This window comes from Chinchilla lanigera, unplaced genomic scaffold, assembly GCF_000276665.1.
Source record: "Chinchilla lanigera isolate Chin_1 unplaced genomic scaffold, ChiLan1.0 scaffold00099, whole genome shotgun sequence".
Lineage (NCBI taxonomy): Eukaryota > Metazoa > Chordata > Mammalia > Rodentia > Chinchillidae > Chinchilla > Chinchilla lanigera.
In genome coordinates, this window is record NW_004955500.1 from 6,831,247 (window position 1) to 6,848,278 (window position 17,032).

The 17,032-nt window shown below is 57.7% G+C and overlaps 1 protein-coding gene and 1 long non-coding RNA gene across 9 annotated transcripts; one reads left to right on the plus strand and one right to left on the minus strand.

Moving 5' to 3' along the window:
• Positions 1-811: 811 nt before the first annotated feature.
• On the minus strand, positions 812-7,576 carry LOC102022409. Of its 8 annotated transcripts, none has more exons than XR_001231498.1 (7): positions 7,484-7,576; positions 7,186-7,324; positions 6,786-6,888; positions 5,150-5,279; positions 4,805-4,857; positions 4,400-4,618; positions 2,344-4,257 (listed from the first exon to the last, which is right to left on the minus strand). XR_001231498.1 is itself a non-coding variant. In XM_013505701.1 (3 exons), exons 1-3 carry the CDS (start codon positions 5,477-5,479, stop codon positions 1,576-1,578), a joined length of 438 nt encoding a protein of 145 aa, XP_013361155.1. In that variant the 5' UTR covers positions 5,480-6,705; the 3' UTR covers positions 812-1,575. The 8 variants fall into 8 exon arrangements, 2 of the variants coding, with proteins under 2 accessions (XP_013361155.1, XP_005406683.1); XR_001231497.1 differs by having other exon boundaries at positions 4,805-4,892; XR_264239.2 differs by having other exon boundaries at positions 4,817-5,016.
• A 290-nt stretch (positions 7,577-7,866) lies between these two features.
• LOC106146882 lies at positions 7,867-16,063 on the plus strand. Its single transcript, XR_001231499.1, has 3 exons — positions 7,867-7,939; positions 8,445-14,106; positions 15,986-16,063. It is a non-coding gene; the product is annotated as an uncharacterized LOC106146882 (long non-coding RNA).
• Positions 16,064-17,032: the final 969 nt, after the last annotated feature.

The following is a 17,032-nucleotide window of genomic DNA, read 5'->3' on the forward strand; positions in this document are numbered from 1 at the left end:
GCATCTACTAAAAGACAGAGATTCTCAAATTTTTCAAAAAGTCTATTCATAATTCAGAATAGCAAAACAATGTTGGAAGTGTAATAATATAAGCCAGGTACAGTGGTGCACACCTGCAATCTCAGGCTGAGGAAGGAGGATTTCAAGTTTGAGCCTAGCCTAGGCAACTTAGTTATCTAGCTAGACCCTGCCTCAGAAAAGGGCTGGGAATATAACTCAGAGCAAAGGCCCTGGGTGTTCAATCCTTAAAATGGGAGAGAGAGAGAGAGAGAGAGAGAGAGAGAGAGAGAGAGAGAGAGAGAGAGAGAAAGAGAGAGAGAAAGAGGGAAAAATGATATAAAAATAGTTGGTATTATTAACAATATTAATAAAAGACCAAAAGAGTGTAAAGCAAAAACAAAAAAACAAAACAAAACAACATGCTCCCCCTTAAAAAAACCCACAGGCATTATGGAGATAAAAATGATCATCACCTAAGGATATCACACCAGGAAGATACAGTAATACTAAATCTGCATGCACCCAGCAATATAGTCTTAAAATAGATGAAGCAAAAAGCCAACAGATTTATAAAGAGAAATCAATGAACAATTAGATTGGAATATTTCCATCTATCTTCTTTAGAAATAAAAAATATAAGAAGTCAGGTAGGCCTGGTACACCTCTATAGAATTTCTCAACAGTGTATTACATAGTACTATTTGTTACCAATGGTAAGTAAAGGACTGAAGCTGAGGAATACTTAAAAAATAATAATCTTAGCAAATCAAGATTATAATTTTCTTCTCATTTTCTTAGATGAGACTCACTGAATAAAAGAGAAAAGGACAGAGTTACAAGGTGGGATAAAAAATACAGTGGTACTTAATTTAAAAAAAAAACATTACAGTAGAAGACATGTTGTCATTCACTTCCCTCAAAGTACTTCCCCTTGCTTTAAAAAGACTTAGCCCTTGTTCATGTCACTTCCCGAAGCAACCCTGGACGTCTTCTTTCATGTCTTTAGTTACACCCCTCATGGCTGTCTCAATGTCCTGTATCAACTCAAAATGTTTACCTTTCATGGTCAAGTTTGACTCTGGGGAAAAGCCAAAAGTTGCACAGCTCCAGATCTGGTGAATAAAATGGACGGGGACCCACCACAACGTTCCATGAATCTGCCTTTCCGTTGGATGGCACTCAGCAGCAGCATTCACTGTATTTTTTGTCATACCTCCTAAAGACACTCAGGAAAGAGGGCATTCGGAACTGCTTCGCAGCGTGGCAAGAGGAGCTCCAGTGGCACGACTGATGAGGGCAAGACAGTTACCCCGAAATTGGCAAGACCAATGGGATGAGTGGGTCACGGGGACTGTTTTGAGAGGGGATCGTGGGAATGCGTCTTTTACCACAATAAATTTTTTAACTTACACATTAGTTCAGTCGCCCCTCCTATAGTTGCAGTGAGGTGCGGTGGGGAGTGAGTCACTGCCCAGGACACACCAAACGCACCTGTCCCGCACACGAACCTCACCTACCACAGTTGCTGCAGGCAGGTAAAGACGATCCCTGGCTGATGACGATGGCTCTTTGTGGTCAGGCTTCTGCACAGCCAACAAGCTGGGCCTGAAAGATTTTCACAATGGTCTCCACAATCAAAGGAGTTGGTTTCAGCTTTCCCAAACACACCAAGAGGATCAGAAGCGAGAGCAGGAACACGACAAGGTTTGAACGTTTCCATTGGAGAATTGAAAATGGCAAGGTATTCAGGTTAGCACACTGAGGCCTGAGAGTGTGGGCTTTTCAAGGTCTTCCAAGGCTCCCAGACCTGACTCAGGACTCGATGGGCGCAGCTGAGCGGGCCGGGCACAGGCACCACGAGGGACGCAGGCGCGAGGGAACCGGCTCCCTGAGGGGAAGGACAGAGAGGGCACACTGCCCAGTGCAGACTTCTGCCCACTTTAGCCCTTGGAGTGTGGTGAGCTAAAGGCAGAGGACACAAGCGCGAAGAGGGAGGGATGCATCCTGGATATGTCAGCACAACTGGGAGCCTTGTGTCCTCTGGGGTCAGGGCCAGGACACACACAGACTAGCAATCAGCGGGAGGGAGGGAGACGCGGTGTTCCTGGCTCTGCCAATAGCAGCTTCCAGAGAAACTGCTGCAGGGAGTGAGCCGCAGGAAGAATGCAAGGATGCGAGCTGCTGTCGCTGCACCAGCCCCGCCTGCCAGGTCAGCAGGCCCGCCTGGGAGGCTTTGAAGGCAAAACCCGGCAACCTAACGAACGTGTTTGAGGGCGATAATACAGCATAGAGAGAGCTTTCAAGTGTGTCATGTCCTAGGAGCCTCACAACAGCCTCTGGGAATAAGTATTTAAAACTGTTTTTATTTTGCAGAAGAGGAAACTGAGGCTCAGCAAAGATAAACTATGGACAGACCTGGGATTTTTAACTCCAGGTCCAGTAGGCTTTGTGTGTGTGTGTGTGTGTGTGTGTGTGTGTGTGTGTGTGTGCAGTACTGAGGTTTGAACCTAGGTCCTTTGCATTGAGCTCCATCTCTAGCCCTTTTTCTTTTTATGTTTGAGAGAGGTTCTTGCTGAGTTACCAGGCTGGGCTCGAACTTGTAATCCTCCTGCTCAGCCTCCTTTTGCTTCTCAATGTGTGGTCCACGGACCAGCAATATCAGCGTCCACCGAGACCTTCTTACAAATACAGAGCTAGTGAACCAGAATCTGCACTTTAACAAGATTCCAGGCAACTCCCACTTTGCACGCACACTGAAGTTTGAGAAGCGCTGTTGCTACCGTGTCAGATCACTGTTCACCAGCACCTGTTGGTCTAGTTCAGTGATGCTTGCGGGGCGTCCCAGTATTTCAGAGCTAGAGGAGACTTCTCAAAAACACAGAGCCTACTCTGTCACGGCACAAACGCTGATATGGACAAATGTTCAAAGCAAATCCCGAGTAAAACTGAGAGGAAAAACCCCAGATCTTTTTTTATTCCATCAAAAATCTTCCATTACACCTGCTCTCTTGCTATCTCTCTATATTTTCGCATCCATTTGGTGGTTTCTACTCGGGGTCCTGCTTATAAGCTGGTTTCCGTCACCAATTCTGTGCAATGTAAGCTAATAACAAACCTCATCATCTGAAGACGTATTTATCAAGATGGAAAACAACAAGAACGGAGGCAGGATGTCTGTGAAAGCATGCTTGCTTGTTCAGACTGCTACACCCAAGGCTCAGTCACATGATAGATAGCTGTAGAAAATCAGCCTGGTATGGAAGATTAATCCCAGATAAGCTGGGCCAGGTACGAATTGGTTGGCTACAAATATATATTAGGTATAATAATACGTAGGAAAATACACTTAATAACGAGGTGTGGGAGATACCTACGTATCCGCAAGTGTGCGGGCCACCCTGAAAGTGTGCCTGCCCAGCACACACGCATGACCTTGGCAATTTGCTGGTTAATTGGTTAAGTATAGATGGCCAAACCCCATGACTCAAAGCAGTGGTAGGTTTTTGGACCTAAATATTCTGGTTTGGCTGTCTGTATTTATAAAATTAACCAGATACCTGCCGAATCACTGTTTCATTCATGTTCTATGAAGGGGAAAAATGCTCACGTAAGTGTGAACACACCCCCAACATCTGCACGGACATGTGATTCAGGTGTGCTGAGGTGAGGTAATACGGATGCACAATCATCTAACAAATGGAAGAAAACGCAAGATTCCCGCAGATATCTCTGGTGATGGTTGGGGTGAGAAAGGGATTGTGTTTCTTCCTGTCACTCTGGATGCAAGTCCCTGCTTCTGTGGATGACAGGTCTTGGTGCGGGTGTACGTGTGTGAAGGATGTGTCCGTCTGGGAGACAGTGTGTGTGTGTGTGTAAGTGTGCTGTAACTGTGTGTGTGGGTGTCCACGTAGCTGGGAACTGGACTCCTTGGGATTAGGAGAGCATATCAATGAGTCTAAAATGTATGCTCAGATTCACTGAGTGCTGGAGCCGAAGGGGGGCCTCTCCCTTGTCAGTCCCATGGGGCCCGTGGAAGGGAGGCCCCACCCCCAAACTGCGTCTGCTTGGAAGTGAATCAGATGGGAAACAGCGTGGACACAGGAAGGAAAACACAGAGATGGAGCTACGGGGATTGGGAGACGGAAAAAGAATTAGTTGAACAGCGACTTCCGAAGGCACCTGGGTTCTTAGCAACTTGCCACATGTGCCGCTAGAGGGACAGCGCTGGACTGGAGTTCTCTTCTTCGGAATGGAGCACTGAGGAGAGTGAACGAGAGGGGTCGTCAGCCCTTCCTCCCCGGAGACTGCCGAGGCCCAGGGCAGCCCACCTGCCAACAGGGGAGAAAGGCCGGGCCTTCCCGGAGGGAGGAGGGGGCGAGGGTGACCTCTGGAAGCTCACCCTAATTTGCGGCATTTGCAAGCAGTGGCGAGTGGGCCCAGCCAGAGTTAGACGGGCCAGGGCCTTAGGGTGGGAGGGCTGCCAAGGTGGGGCTGCCACTTCACCAGCCCGCCTTCCCACGCCATCCCCAGGGCTTAGGAGCCTCCGCAGCACTAAGGTCGCTGGAGCACGTTTGCTGTCACCAGGAGACGCAGACGGGGTGCGTGCTGATGGCTTGTGCTGCCGTGCGTCCAGGCCGCGCAGCGGGTCGGGTGAGAAGAGGCGGTAAGGAGTTTGTCGCGGGGTGGCACTGGGGTGTCTGGAGCCTCCTCCCCACACGCGCCTGCTCCGGCCCCGCCAGACTCTCGCCTGGCTGGGACAGTTGCAGTCCTCCGCGAGGGCCTTCCAGCCCGCTCCTCCGCTCACCTCAGGCCTGACCTTTCTTACGTTGCAGGACCATCAGGGCATCTGCTTCCTCGCTGAGGAGTGGTAGTGGTAATTCCTTCCTTGTGGGCTTGTTGGTGGGAGTTAGATGAGATAAACCCCAGAATGCACCCAGCTTCGTGTCCGGGGCCAGTGGGTGCTGGGGAGGGTTTGCTTCTGGGATGGAATCGTGTCGCATGCTCGGGTCCTGAGCGCTGGGGGACAGGGCCAAGCCTCGCTCTGCGTTGCGCGAGTCGAAGCTCCCGGAGGAGCAACCAGCCGCCGGGCGGGGACCCAGTCCCCATCCCCGCCCCACCTGCGTCTCTCAGAGCTCGCTCTTGGCCTCACCTCTCGGGCCAGGCTCATCCCGGAGGTGCCCGGGCGGAGCGAGGCTTGGGCTGCTCTGCTCCCCGTGTCTCCGGAGGCTCTGCACGATTTTCCCTCCCCGTCAGCCAAGTGCTCAGCCCTCCGGCAGCATCTGCGCTTCCGTAACAGTGCAGAGGTCACACGTTGTCCCTGCCGCATGGAGCTCACGTTCCGGGGTGAATGGCGAAGGAGAAGTAAACAAACGGGTAAAGGTATGATGACTGTCACCAGGGCATTAGGGAAACAGACGGAGGGCTGAAGTGGAAATAGGGGCGGCTGGCTGGGAGGGGAGTGAGGGAAATTCAGCCCCATGAGCACGACGGCGGGAATGGGGCTGGCGTGGGAGGGGAGCTTGGAGCGTAGCTCGAGGGGAAGAGCTGGAACTATCAGGAAGTGAGAGACCCACGCACCCGGCCGTGGGAAGGGGCACCGGTGAGGCTGGGAAATACGGAAAGCGCAGACAAAGCTAGGGCCCCACAGCCCATGCCGGTGTTCTGAACCAGCGACACAGGCCCATTGAAAGGCCTCAGCAGAAAGAGTGTCACAGCTTCGCTGACGTTTAAAAGCATCAGTGCCGGTGGGGGGGCGGATTCAGAGGGGCGGGCAGAGGAAAGAAGGGGCGCAGGGAGCAGCGGTGGCGGAAGGCGAGGCCCTGGGGTGAGACGCTCGGAAGCCAAGAGGGAGCGCGTGCCGGCCACGGGGATGGGCTGGGAGGTCACCGGAAGGCGGAGGTGCAGAGCAGAGCGCGTGCTGCCCTCCCCCCTAGGTGCTCCTTCTCCCCTGCCTTGGACCGACCCTGCACCACCTGACCGACAGAAGCAGCAGGGAAGCCACGCAGGGAGGGAGGGAACAGCTGCTTTGCTCTGGAAATAGAAAACCAACACTGGTCACTGAGTAACTCTGGAGAGTGGGGCAAAGGCGTCGGCAGCATGGGGGGACAAAAATAACCCGTGCCGCTTGGGCAGCGGGGTGGATCGGATGTGGGGTGCGGGAGCCTGGCCTGCAGGGCCCGGCCCGGCTCTTCCCGCCCCAGCTTCCACGGACGGGGGCCGTGGTTTCTCTGGGCAGATCATGGCCAAGGAAAGTCACCAGCGTGGCAAGTTCCTCAGCCTCTGCGCCAGCCACTGTCTGCTTGACTGCAGCGGGAACCACCACTTGGATGGACAGATGGACAGATGGACAGATGGACAGATGGACAGAGCAGGGTTCCTCTGGGCACCAGCCATGCAGAGAAGGCCTGCACGGGGGAATCCAGGGACAGTGTCCCTATTCCTCAGCCCCACCCCCACCCCACCTGCCTGTGCCAGCGTCAGCTTACCTCCAACCCAGGAAGCAGGCCTCTGCCATGCCAGCCTCTCAGGCCTCTCTCTCATGAGTTCTGAAGGCTAGAAGCCACACCTCATCATAATCACACACACACACACCCCTCAGATCACAAGTTCTGTGCTGGAAATGCTAGTCTGAGACCCAGGCATGGTAGCACAAGCTTGTAATCCAAGTACTCTGGGAGGCTGAGGCAGGAGGATCTCAAGTTTGAACCAAACCTGGAAAAACTCAGCAACTTAGCAAGAGCCTGTATCAAAATCAAAATTATAGGAAAAAAAAACTGGGGGTGTACCTCAGTGTGAAGTCCCTGGGCTCAATCTCTGCTCCTGCAGTCAATCAAACATTAAGTGTAGCTGTGAGTCAGGGGAGTGAGTGGCTGGTCTTCGATGCAAAAGCTGCGGGATGAAGATCAGGCCTTTTCCTGTCTGCCTCAGCACCACAGCCTTCCGCGCCTGAGCTGGGCTCTGCGACCCTCTCCGGCTTCCCTCCAGCTCTCGGGTCTGTAAGGTCGTGCGGATGAGGCACAAATCTCTCTCCAACGCTTGGTGCCAGGGCAACCAGACCTGCTGTGGGCTCAGCCCCAGGCCCGTCCTCTCCCCTGCCCAAGAACAGCAGGGCTATGCAGTGCCGCGCCAGGGAAGGGGGCCCTGGTCGCCTCTCCCAAGCGGGAAAGGAAGGTGAGAGTCACTGACCTGAGAAGTTTCCGTGAACTCTGGCCTGAGGGAGGAAGCCGGGGAGGGGGTGCCCAGGCGGCCGTGCAGGAGAGGGGCAGCCACACCGAGTGGCTTCTCAGCCGAACTTCTAGTCCTTCAGAGGTGGGCGGGGGCTACCCTGAGGAGGGAGAGGGGCTGGGAAGTGCTCGAGGACCTGGATGTGTCTGCAAGGAGAGGATCTGCGCCCAGACAAGTGGGGGTCAGCCGGGGCCAGCGGGGAAGGACAGCCAGGGTCGCCCACCCCTCCCCAGCCCCACGTGCGGAGGGGTCAGCTCACCTGAGGAAGTGCGAGCTCCCACCCCAGCGGCTGACTCGGCCACCGCCCCTCCACCACCGCAAGGCCTCCCCCTCGAGCTGATCGGAACAAAGACGCCGAAAGTTTCCAGTTATAAAAATCGGGGAGGGACAACCAAGGACAAAGATCAAGGCTTCAGATTTTCCATGACACTGGTGCAGGGGGGGGCGCCGTGCCTGGCTGGCACGGTCCCATCGCCGGTGCCCTCTGGGAAGCAGGAAACTGCCGCCGGGCCTGGGCAGTGCCAGCTCACCATCCGCAGGGCGCCTGCCGCGGGCCCTGCTGGAGGCGCGGGCACAGCCCCTCCGATTCCTCCCGGTTCCGACCTCAGACCGCCGAGAGGTCTGGAGCTGGGCGGCAGGGGGCGCTGGAAGGAAGTCCGCAGCGCTGTGCGTCCCGGGACCAGGAGGGACAAGGGGGACGGAAGACGGAGGACAGGTGAATGCGGGTGGACTTTGCGTGGGTGGAGGTGTTTCGGGCAGTGAGGGGCAGAGGGCTGAAATTCTTTCGCAGGAGGTCAAAGGGCAGCTGGACTAGGCTGCCGCGGGGGTGGGGCTGACACTGGAGCCAGGCTCCTCGCCCTCCTCCCGGCCCTGTCCCCTGCCCTCGCTTCGGGGAGGCCGAGCGGGTGAGGCCACCCGTCAGACACGCGATGTGCCGCTGCACGGAGCGCTCCGCAGCTGTTCGAAGGGAATGAAGCGGCTGGGCACGCTGCCCGGTTAGCAGAGCACCGGCCTAGCACGCGCGATGCCCCGGTTTCTGCAGAGCAACACACACACGCACATCTATCCACACACACAGAGTGCCAGAAAGCTGCCCCTGCTGATGGGGAGGAAGACCGGGTCGCGAAGTGAAAAAGCAAGTTGGAAAGTAACATGTGGGTTCTGATACCGTTTTGTCAGAAGTAAACTTCACAGGACTGCGTTTGCATTTGTGTACCTAGAGAATGTAAGCAGCTGCATATCCGAACGTGCTTAGGAAGAAGTATAGGAGGACAGATGCTGAACTGTTGGTCAGAGTCGGAGAACAGAGGCCTGCTTTGACCTGGGGACTGGACGCGGGGCCTCGCAGTGAGCTACCTTCCCAGCCCATCTCCTTCTTTATTCTGAGACGGGGTCTCCCTAAGTCACTGAGTTGCCCAGGCCGGGCCTCAGCTTGACCTTTTATCCTATGACCTTTCATAACAAGCCTATATAGTTTTATAGCTAACGAGAGCAAGAGGCGAGGGTGGGGGAGGGCTCAGAACAAGCCTATGGACAGTGCCGTGTGCATGTGCGCACGTGCGCGCGCGCACACACACACACACATGCACGCACACACGCACACCAAGCGCACCAAGCGCACCCGGCCCCCAGGGGGCACACCGGCTAAAGAGGCAAAACGCGGGCGACCCTAGCTCAGGCCCGCTCCCTTGGCTTGTGTGCCCTCAGGCTCTCAGCTCTCTCGGGCACTTGTCCCATGTGGACGAGCCCAGTGTCTCCTCCCTGGACCTCCAGTACCTCCGCCAGGTACTCACAAAGCAGGCCCGTGGGCGCTAGGAGAGCGGGCAGTTCCTGGTGGGAGGCACTGGCCTAACCATGAAGATGGTTTTTCCCTTTTTGGGGCACTGGAGTGTCTGTCTCCAGGGCTGAGGTTATCCTCGGATTTCCTGTGAACTCTGGTTTGACCGAGGAACCACCCTAGGACATCAGCCAAGCCAAACTATGATCCTGTTCTGGCATTTGGTCATTGGCTGGGCTTGGACGAGTTATTTTAACCTTTCCAAGCCTCAGTCTCCTCATCTGTGAGATGGGAATAATAAGACTATTGTGAAACTCAAAGGTGATCATATCTAAGGAACTCTAAAAGCTTTGGAAGGTAAACAAGGAAGTGAGATCACGAAAGTCAGGATCCCTGCTTCCTCCAGGTGGGGACAGTGGGGTTGGGACCAGGAGAACACCCAAGGGTTTCTGGGATGCTGGTAATACCTACCTTGCCCTGGGCAGTGGAAACACGGGCGTTTGATTTGTAACTATTTATTAAACTATATGTATACATATTTAACGCATGTGTGTTCTATTTCACAATGAGAGCAGAGAAGGCACACACCTTGGAAAACGTCATGCTCGGTTTAGATATGAGGTAGCGTCGGGAAGCACGGAATCCAGTCTCTGTAGCCTCTGGGACTCTCACTCTTGCCCGGTTTCTCAGGAGACGGAAGCGGGTGGACAGCAGTAGCACTGCGGCCTGCGTTAGCTGCGTGGCCAGGACCCACTGCGTACAGACTCAGTTATAACGCAGGCCAGTGCTGCTTCCTTGCCGGGGATGCCTCGCAGGGCAGAGGCGCCTGCGGGGTGCGGATCACCTGGGGACATTCTTAAAGAAGGCCGTCCGTACACCCAGAACAGCTTCGCCTTCCCAGGCCCTTGTGCCGCAGACTGCTGAGGACGACAGGCCCGTCTTCCCGCCCCAACTTCCTGGCTGGAGTCGGAGTCATCCTTATGCACACCAAGCTGCCTGCACCCCAAGCAGCCCCTCTGCTACACCCACCACCACCCCGTTTTCTCCCACTGTGTGGCCTTGGTCCTCAGGCTCACACCTTCTTTTGCTTGTCAGGAACCCTGGAAAAGGACCCAGGCGTTCTCAGCTCCTATATTCCACCTTTCACCCCACCGCTGCGGGCTCCCCCAGACTCCAGGGAACGCTCCGCTGCCTGCATCTTTCAAGACCCCCAAAGCCAGGTCTGCTCAGTGGCCTCACCCCAAATGCTTGCTCTGGCTGCTCAGCCTCCCCACAGCAAGGTGGAGGGAGCCCCCAGGAGGAGGCAGGACAAGGAGGGCGGGCTCTCTGCCACCCAGGCCTGCGACCCCATGCTGAGCCCCCCACTGGCTCCAGGCAGCCCTGCCATCTGAGGCCACAGGAATGTCCGTCCGTCCGTCCGTCCAGCCCAGGCAGTGCCTGGTGACCGTGCACTCCGCCCTCCCCCGCCGGGCTTCTCCCTGCCTCTCTCTGACTCCGCTTCTGTCTTGACTCTGGGATTTAGCTTCCCCGCTGTCCAGGGTGCTCCGAGTCCGTGTCCACAACCCTCCCGGGCAGCCGGGGGCAGCAGGAGCCTGCCTTCCACGCGTGGGCGGCTGGTGGGGCCTGCTCGGGAGGCCTGTCCCGGGAAGGCGGCTGAAGAGAAGACTTCCCCGGAGCCCTGCAGCCCGAGGGCCCGGAGGCAGAGCCGGGCTGAGGGGAAAGAGGAAACGGAGGAGAGCTGGGGAGCGGGGGCAGGGGTAGTGGAAGAGGCTGAGGGAAGTGAGAGCTGCTGGGTGAATGAGGAGTCCCTGGGCGGGCAGGGCTGCCTGCGGCCTTCCGCGGTCAGAGCGGAGGAGGAAGCTGAGTTCTAGAGAAGACAGGGTCTTGGGTGAAACCGAGGTGGACTGCAGGGAGCGGTACCGACGTTAGGAAGCTCCTGCCTGCGTCTGAGCTCAGTCCTGCCTGCTGCAAACCTAGCTCCGTCCTGTATGTTTACTCGGGCACCCTCAGAATCTGAGCAGAGCACAGAGTGCGAAGCAGCCCAAGAGGTGACTGTGAGGGGCACAGAGCCCCCCTCGGCCTGTGAGGCCCCGGAGTGCCCCTTCCCTGCCCCAGCCACCCGGTAGCTCCCCTGGCACGGCCCGCAGACCAAGCTGTGGGCAGCAGTGCTCCAAGCCGTGGGGACAGGCTTCCTTTCACAAGCGTATTTGTTATTCTCCCCCACCTCTCCACCCCTTCCCCACCAGCTGCTTAAAATATTTTCAAACAGAAAAATCCAACCACAGCTGGAAACCAACCCTAAAGTTAGTCCGGAACGTGGGAGCTGCCAGAGAAAATTGCCGGGGCTCAGGCAGGACTGTGGGTGGAAGATTCTCGGCCACAGAGACACAGGTCACTCTGCTGGGGCCTGCAGGGGACACACAGACCAGGGACGGGGACGCGATCCTCCTCCTTCCACGAGCGCTCGGTCAGTGGAGACACCGGGGACCGGGCCCTGCCCGGGACATGAACTGGCTGAATAAAAGCGTGACGGGCTTAAAGAGGTGAGGCGCGGGCAGAGACACTCCCACGGCATTGCACACACTGCCGAGAGTTACTGCCAGCAAGGCCTTGGCCTGGGCCCTTTATCTGCCCCGGCCAGGGCCCAGTCATGTCTCAGGAGTCCCACTGAGCGGATGCCCAAACCTTTATTCACAGCGGCCTCCGTAACTCCTGCATACAACCTGCCTATATCTTCCCAGTCCTCTCTGTGGTACGTAGGACACCGAATACAGGCTAAATGTGACAGAAAGAGTTGGTGCCCTGTGTTTTTTAGGGGATAATGACAAGGAAAAAGTCTGCCCATGTTCAGGTGAAATTTTTTAAAAAGTTTTTGCTCAGTGGTTGATTGAATCCATGAACCCAGCGGCCATGGGTACAGAGGGCCTACCATATTTTTTTTAAAAATACCTAATTTGAAAAAGATGCATCTGTACTGAATGTGAGCAGCCTCTTTTTCTTGTTATTATTTCCTAAACAATACAGGATAACAACTGCTTATGTGGTGTTTACATTAAGCATTGTGTGTAATCTAGAGATGGTTTGAATGTGTACACAAGGATGTGCGTAGGTTCTACGCAGTTAATATAATTCCTGTGCCATTGTGCTTAAGGGACCTGGGCATCCTCAGGTGTTGGTACTGTGGAGGTGCTGGAACCAAGGCCCTGTGGTCACCAGGGGCCGACACGAGGATCCAGAGAGATGGCCCCTGGCAGAGGTCAGCCTCCACCTCCAGCATCTCCACAGAGAAGATGATGTGCAGCCACGTCTGCGGGGCTCTGCAGCCCTGACTTGGGGGCAGAGCCCAAGCCTTAGATGGGAAGAAAGACGAAGAGGGGCAGATTTGGGAGCCAACAGGCCGCTCCCAGAGACAGCACCCAGCACTCAGCAGGCTGTCCTCACAGCAGCCCAGCGCCCACCGGGGGCAGCGGCCCAAGGAGGCCCAGCCTCGGTGGAACAGTACCTCAGGCTCTGGCTCCCCCTGGGGCGCCGGGCCTGCTTCTCCTCTCCCTGCTGCCGGCCACCCACAGTTCTCTCACTCACTGTTCATCCCGGCCCCTCGCGAACCTGTTCACAGGGGAGAATGCAGGCAAAAGCCACACGCTCCGAACTCTTCAGAACACAAGTCCCAGGAGGCATCTAGTGTAGACGGAAGTCCCGGGTGACCCTGTTCGGCAGGGTGGCCGCACAGCCCTGGGTCCCCTGGGAGGTGGGGTGGGGCATGGAGAACCGCACCCCTGCCCTCCTTGTGTGCACCCCCTGGTCTCTACAGCCTTTCCTGGGCATGTGCACCCCCGGGCCTTGCTCCCTCTGGACCTGCTGGCTTTGCTTCCTTCCTCTCCTGACAGCCTCCTGAGACCAGGGCGCTCACCATGCTTCCCCAGGCCCCACGTCACCTGCCAGAGAGTGCCGGAGACTAACGCGGGAGTGGCTGCAGGAGGGCTAGGGCACTAGTGTGGCCGGTCTCATGTCCACCCCCGACGCGAGCCGGGAAGGGCTGCGGGGCAGAATCTGTGGTGATCACAGCGAGGAATGTCACAGTAGCGAATGTCCGCTCGCCGACAGGCACTGCTGTAAGGGGCCTTTGTGGGTGAACTTATCTGACGGTTTAACAACCCTCCCAGCGGGGACTCCGAGGCAGAGACGGGGGCAAGGACCGCACGAGGTCACACAGCTAGTGAGGGGCTGAGGAGGACCACGTCCACGCCTCTGGGCCCCAGAGCCGGCGGCTGTAAGCGCTGACAGGGTCCCCACTTTTTCCACCAAAGGGGAACTGCGGGGGGTGGGGCCACGTCTTGCCCATCGGTGTCCCAGGCCTGGCATGGGTACTGGCAGCGAGCGCAAGGCTCCTGGCTCCTTGGGGATGGGGCTGGCCTTGACTGGCAAGGGGTGAGGAGGAGAAGCACAGAGCCGGAGCTGTGAGCCCCCCACCACCCCGGGCTCGTGATGCAGTGGGTGCAGGAATCCCAGCCCCCTCTCAGATCTGCAGCTGTGCTCCCGCCACAGCCCCCAGCTGCCAGCATCTACCTGCTCCAGGTGGGCCTTACCTGGGGCATCCCGATCCTGTCCTGGGCCACAGGGCAAGAGCAGGCCAGGCCAGCCCTGGGCCTGCTGCTGCAAGTGGCCAGCCTGATGGGGCTCCTTCCCCGGACCCCAGCTGCCTCTCCAACCCTGCGGGGAGAGGAAGCCCCCCGAACTTCTGGAGAGTTCCAAGCAAGACAGGGCTACCTGGGCCTGAACCCCCGGCTGCCGTCCTGCTGCGCCCCCTGGTGGCGGGAACAGCCGGCGTCCTCGCCGGCACCGCAGTCCGGAGTCTCACCCTGCCGCGCGCCCTCTCCCTCCGCTCCCTGCTCATCCTCCTTTCATTTCTCTGCGCTCACCCCGCTTGGACGACTGCCCTGAGAAGGGGACACAGTGACCGTGACACGTTCCCTACTCCAAAGCTCTCCTCAGTCACTCGTTCACGCAGCGCCCTTGCTCGTACACGCAGCTCACGTGTCTGGAGCACCACGCCGACGGACACACAGCCTGCGGACAAGCAGCCTCGATTCCACGGGTAGACACACGTGCGAAGGCGGCAGGGTCCACCGAGGAGACTGGCCCGGTGCCGGAACTGACAGGGCACGGCGGGAGCCCAGGAAGGGGGCAGTCCCGCGCGTCTGCGTGTGTGTCGCTACGTATGAATCTGTGGGTCTGTGTGTGTGTGTGTGTGTGTGTGTGCACATGCACTGGGGCGTGTGAACACTGTCTCTGCATGTGCGTCTGGGTACACAGCGCCTGTGCATACGTGGGGCGTCAGGAGATGGGTTGCTGTGATGTCAGGGCAACACTGGGCTGGACGGAGCTTGGACAGCTGCGTAAGGTCAGTCCGGGTGTAGGAAATGGGCTGTGGATGCAGTGGGTAGGAATAGACGCCGTAGCCATGGAGGACGGGAGGGGCAGGCACAGGCAGCAGGGCCGGTTTAGGAAGCTACAAACAGCCCTCTGCGGCCAGGGTGTGCGGCTCACAGGAAGCGGGCAGCTGGAAGGAGGAAAGGGCCGTGCAGCTGTGTGATGGGCTAGGGCCCACCCCGAGCTCTGAGGAGCCCCGCGGCTGTAACAAATAGAGAAGAGCGCACCTGCATTCTGGAGAGGAGCACGAGAAGCAACGGCTAGGCCCGCGGGGTGTGGAGGACGCACCGGAGGGCGAGCGGCCAGGGATGCCGTCTGCCTTGAGATCTGGTTCTGCAGCCCTGGGCCAGCCACGTCGCTTCCCGGAGCCGCGGATGCCTCCCCTGTCAGAAGCGGGTGGAGACACAGAGCCGAGTGCTGGGAAGACCGAGGTCGTGAGTAGGAAGCACCTTCCAGGGCACATGGCGCACAACGCTCAATAAACTGCGATGTTACTCAGAGAGCTGAGCAACAAGGCTTCTGCCGTCGCCTCAGCAGAAGACGCCGGGACCAAGGGCAGCCGCTGAGTGCAGGAGACGGGAGGAAGAGGCCGTGAGCCTTCCACGCCGACCTGGGGAGGGCCTCGGCAGGGCTTCGCCTTTCCACAAACCTCCCGGAGCTCAGCTCTGCCTCCTGTCCTCCGGCAGGGCCCCGACTCCTCCTTCCTCGCCGGCCTCCTGGGCATTTCGCGCCCGCTGTGCAGGACCGCTGCTTGCTCTGGCCTCGTCGGCCTGCAGTCCGACCGGCACATCTCAAGCAGAGGCTGCCGGGGCCACGGGAAAGGCTGTGCCGGCTGAGCCTCCGGGGGCCACGTCCACTGCAGCAGCCCATGCAGGCGGGGCTGACGAGGTTCGGCGACACTCGCGTGTGGCTCTGCTCGGCTACCGGGGTTATCTGTGAGGCCGTCGAAGGCGGGGAGCAAGGAAGTGCTTCAACGCGGTGGTTACAGACCGGCTGCCCGGCTCCCATATTTCATCACTCGCTCCCGGAGAAGGCGAAATCCTGCGGACTCAGCTTTGGCCACCCCCACCCGTCCCCCAGCCCAGGCAGCCCTCCTCTCACACCTACCCCAGGACGCCAGCTCTGAGCAGTCCCCACTGAGGGGTGTCCGGCCCTCCCGAAAGGGGGTCAAGGAGCCAGCAGCTTAAGACACACACATCCAGCTTGCTCGCCAGTCCTCCTGAGAGCGTGCTCCCCAGGTCGCCAGTAGGGCTGGGACTGGCGACAGTTACTAAGGGCTAAGCCTCCCAAGCCACCACAGGGTGTTGATGCCCTGTTGGTGCCCTCACCACCCAGGGGAAGGCTGGTGGTAGCAGCAGCAGTAGTAGCAGTAGTATTGTGTGTGTGCGTGTGTGTGGGTGTGTGTGTGCATGCATGTGTGTGTGTGTAGCCACTCATCTCCTGAGTCTGCAGATGCCTGCAGAAGAAAGTCTGGTTCACACGTTTGTGTCTGGGGTTGCCTGCATTTCTGTCCCTCTTCTAGGAGCTAACTCTGCATTTCTTTGGTTTCTGCAGGGTATCGAAGAAACTTTAACTGCTTGAAGACAGCGCCTTGCCAAGTCTCCTGAGCACTCCTCAGCTTACTGAAGTGACATTTTCCTGAGATGCTGCTGAGGACTGGAAGAAACACTGGGAGAGAGCGGGGGAAGTGGGGTACACCCAGCCAAAGAGGGGCCTCAGGCCAGCAGCGAGCCTGCTAGTGGGGCCCGTGAGGGCTGCAGACCCTTCCTTGGCATCTGTTGGGGAGGGACTGGGTACCCCAGGGGAGTGCCCTGGACATGCCAGGCCCTGACCCCAGCTCAGCCCATCTCGGTGGAGATTCTTGGGCCCCCCAGAAGCAGAGGCCTTTGGGCAGTGAACGAGGAGGAGCTCGGCGTGACGTGGGCTAGCACAAGGGGCCCTTCCTTACTCTGCCTCCTGGGCTCTCAGGAGCAAGTCCCCGGGACTCCTGTGTGACCCTGAGTGGGGGGCACCTCAGTGAATGAGGAGGTGAATTCACTGCCAGCCGATCAGGAAGGGGCTCCAAGTTGCATGTAGGCTGGTTTACAATTTTCAAAAAAAAAGAAAGAAAGAAAAAGGACGTCTTTGCGCAGGTGGGGCTGTGAGGACGACCCACCTCCCAGGGCTGACTGCACGCTCCGAGGGTCCCTGCGAGCGCAGCGCCCCACGCAGTTTATCTGGAAGGGGCTGAGCAGAACCTGGCTCTGCAGACTCCCTAGGCTGACTCTGGCACTTAGGCCATGTTCACAACCACAGCTACCCTGCTCATGAGCTGTGTGACTGTCACTGTCCTGAAGCACAAGCCCCCCGCCCCCACTGTTTAACCGCTCTACGCAGTGCCCTCCCCGTCCAGGGGTGCCCCACCTATAGGCACCATCTGTACCCCTTTCCTGGGAAAGGCCTGTGCACTCCCAGCCCATGGCCATTCTCCACAGAGGCCGCTGCAATGAGGCAAACAGAACCAGAACTGGAGGGCAGAAAGCTCAGAATCCAGTTTGGCCCCCACCATCAGCTGGGGAAATCAGCGTGTTTCCCCACAGCAAAAGGGGTGCAGCGGCTTCT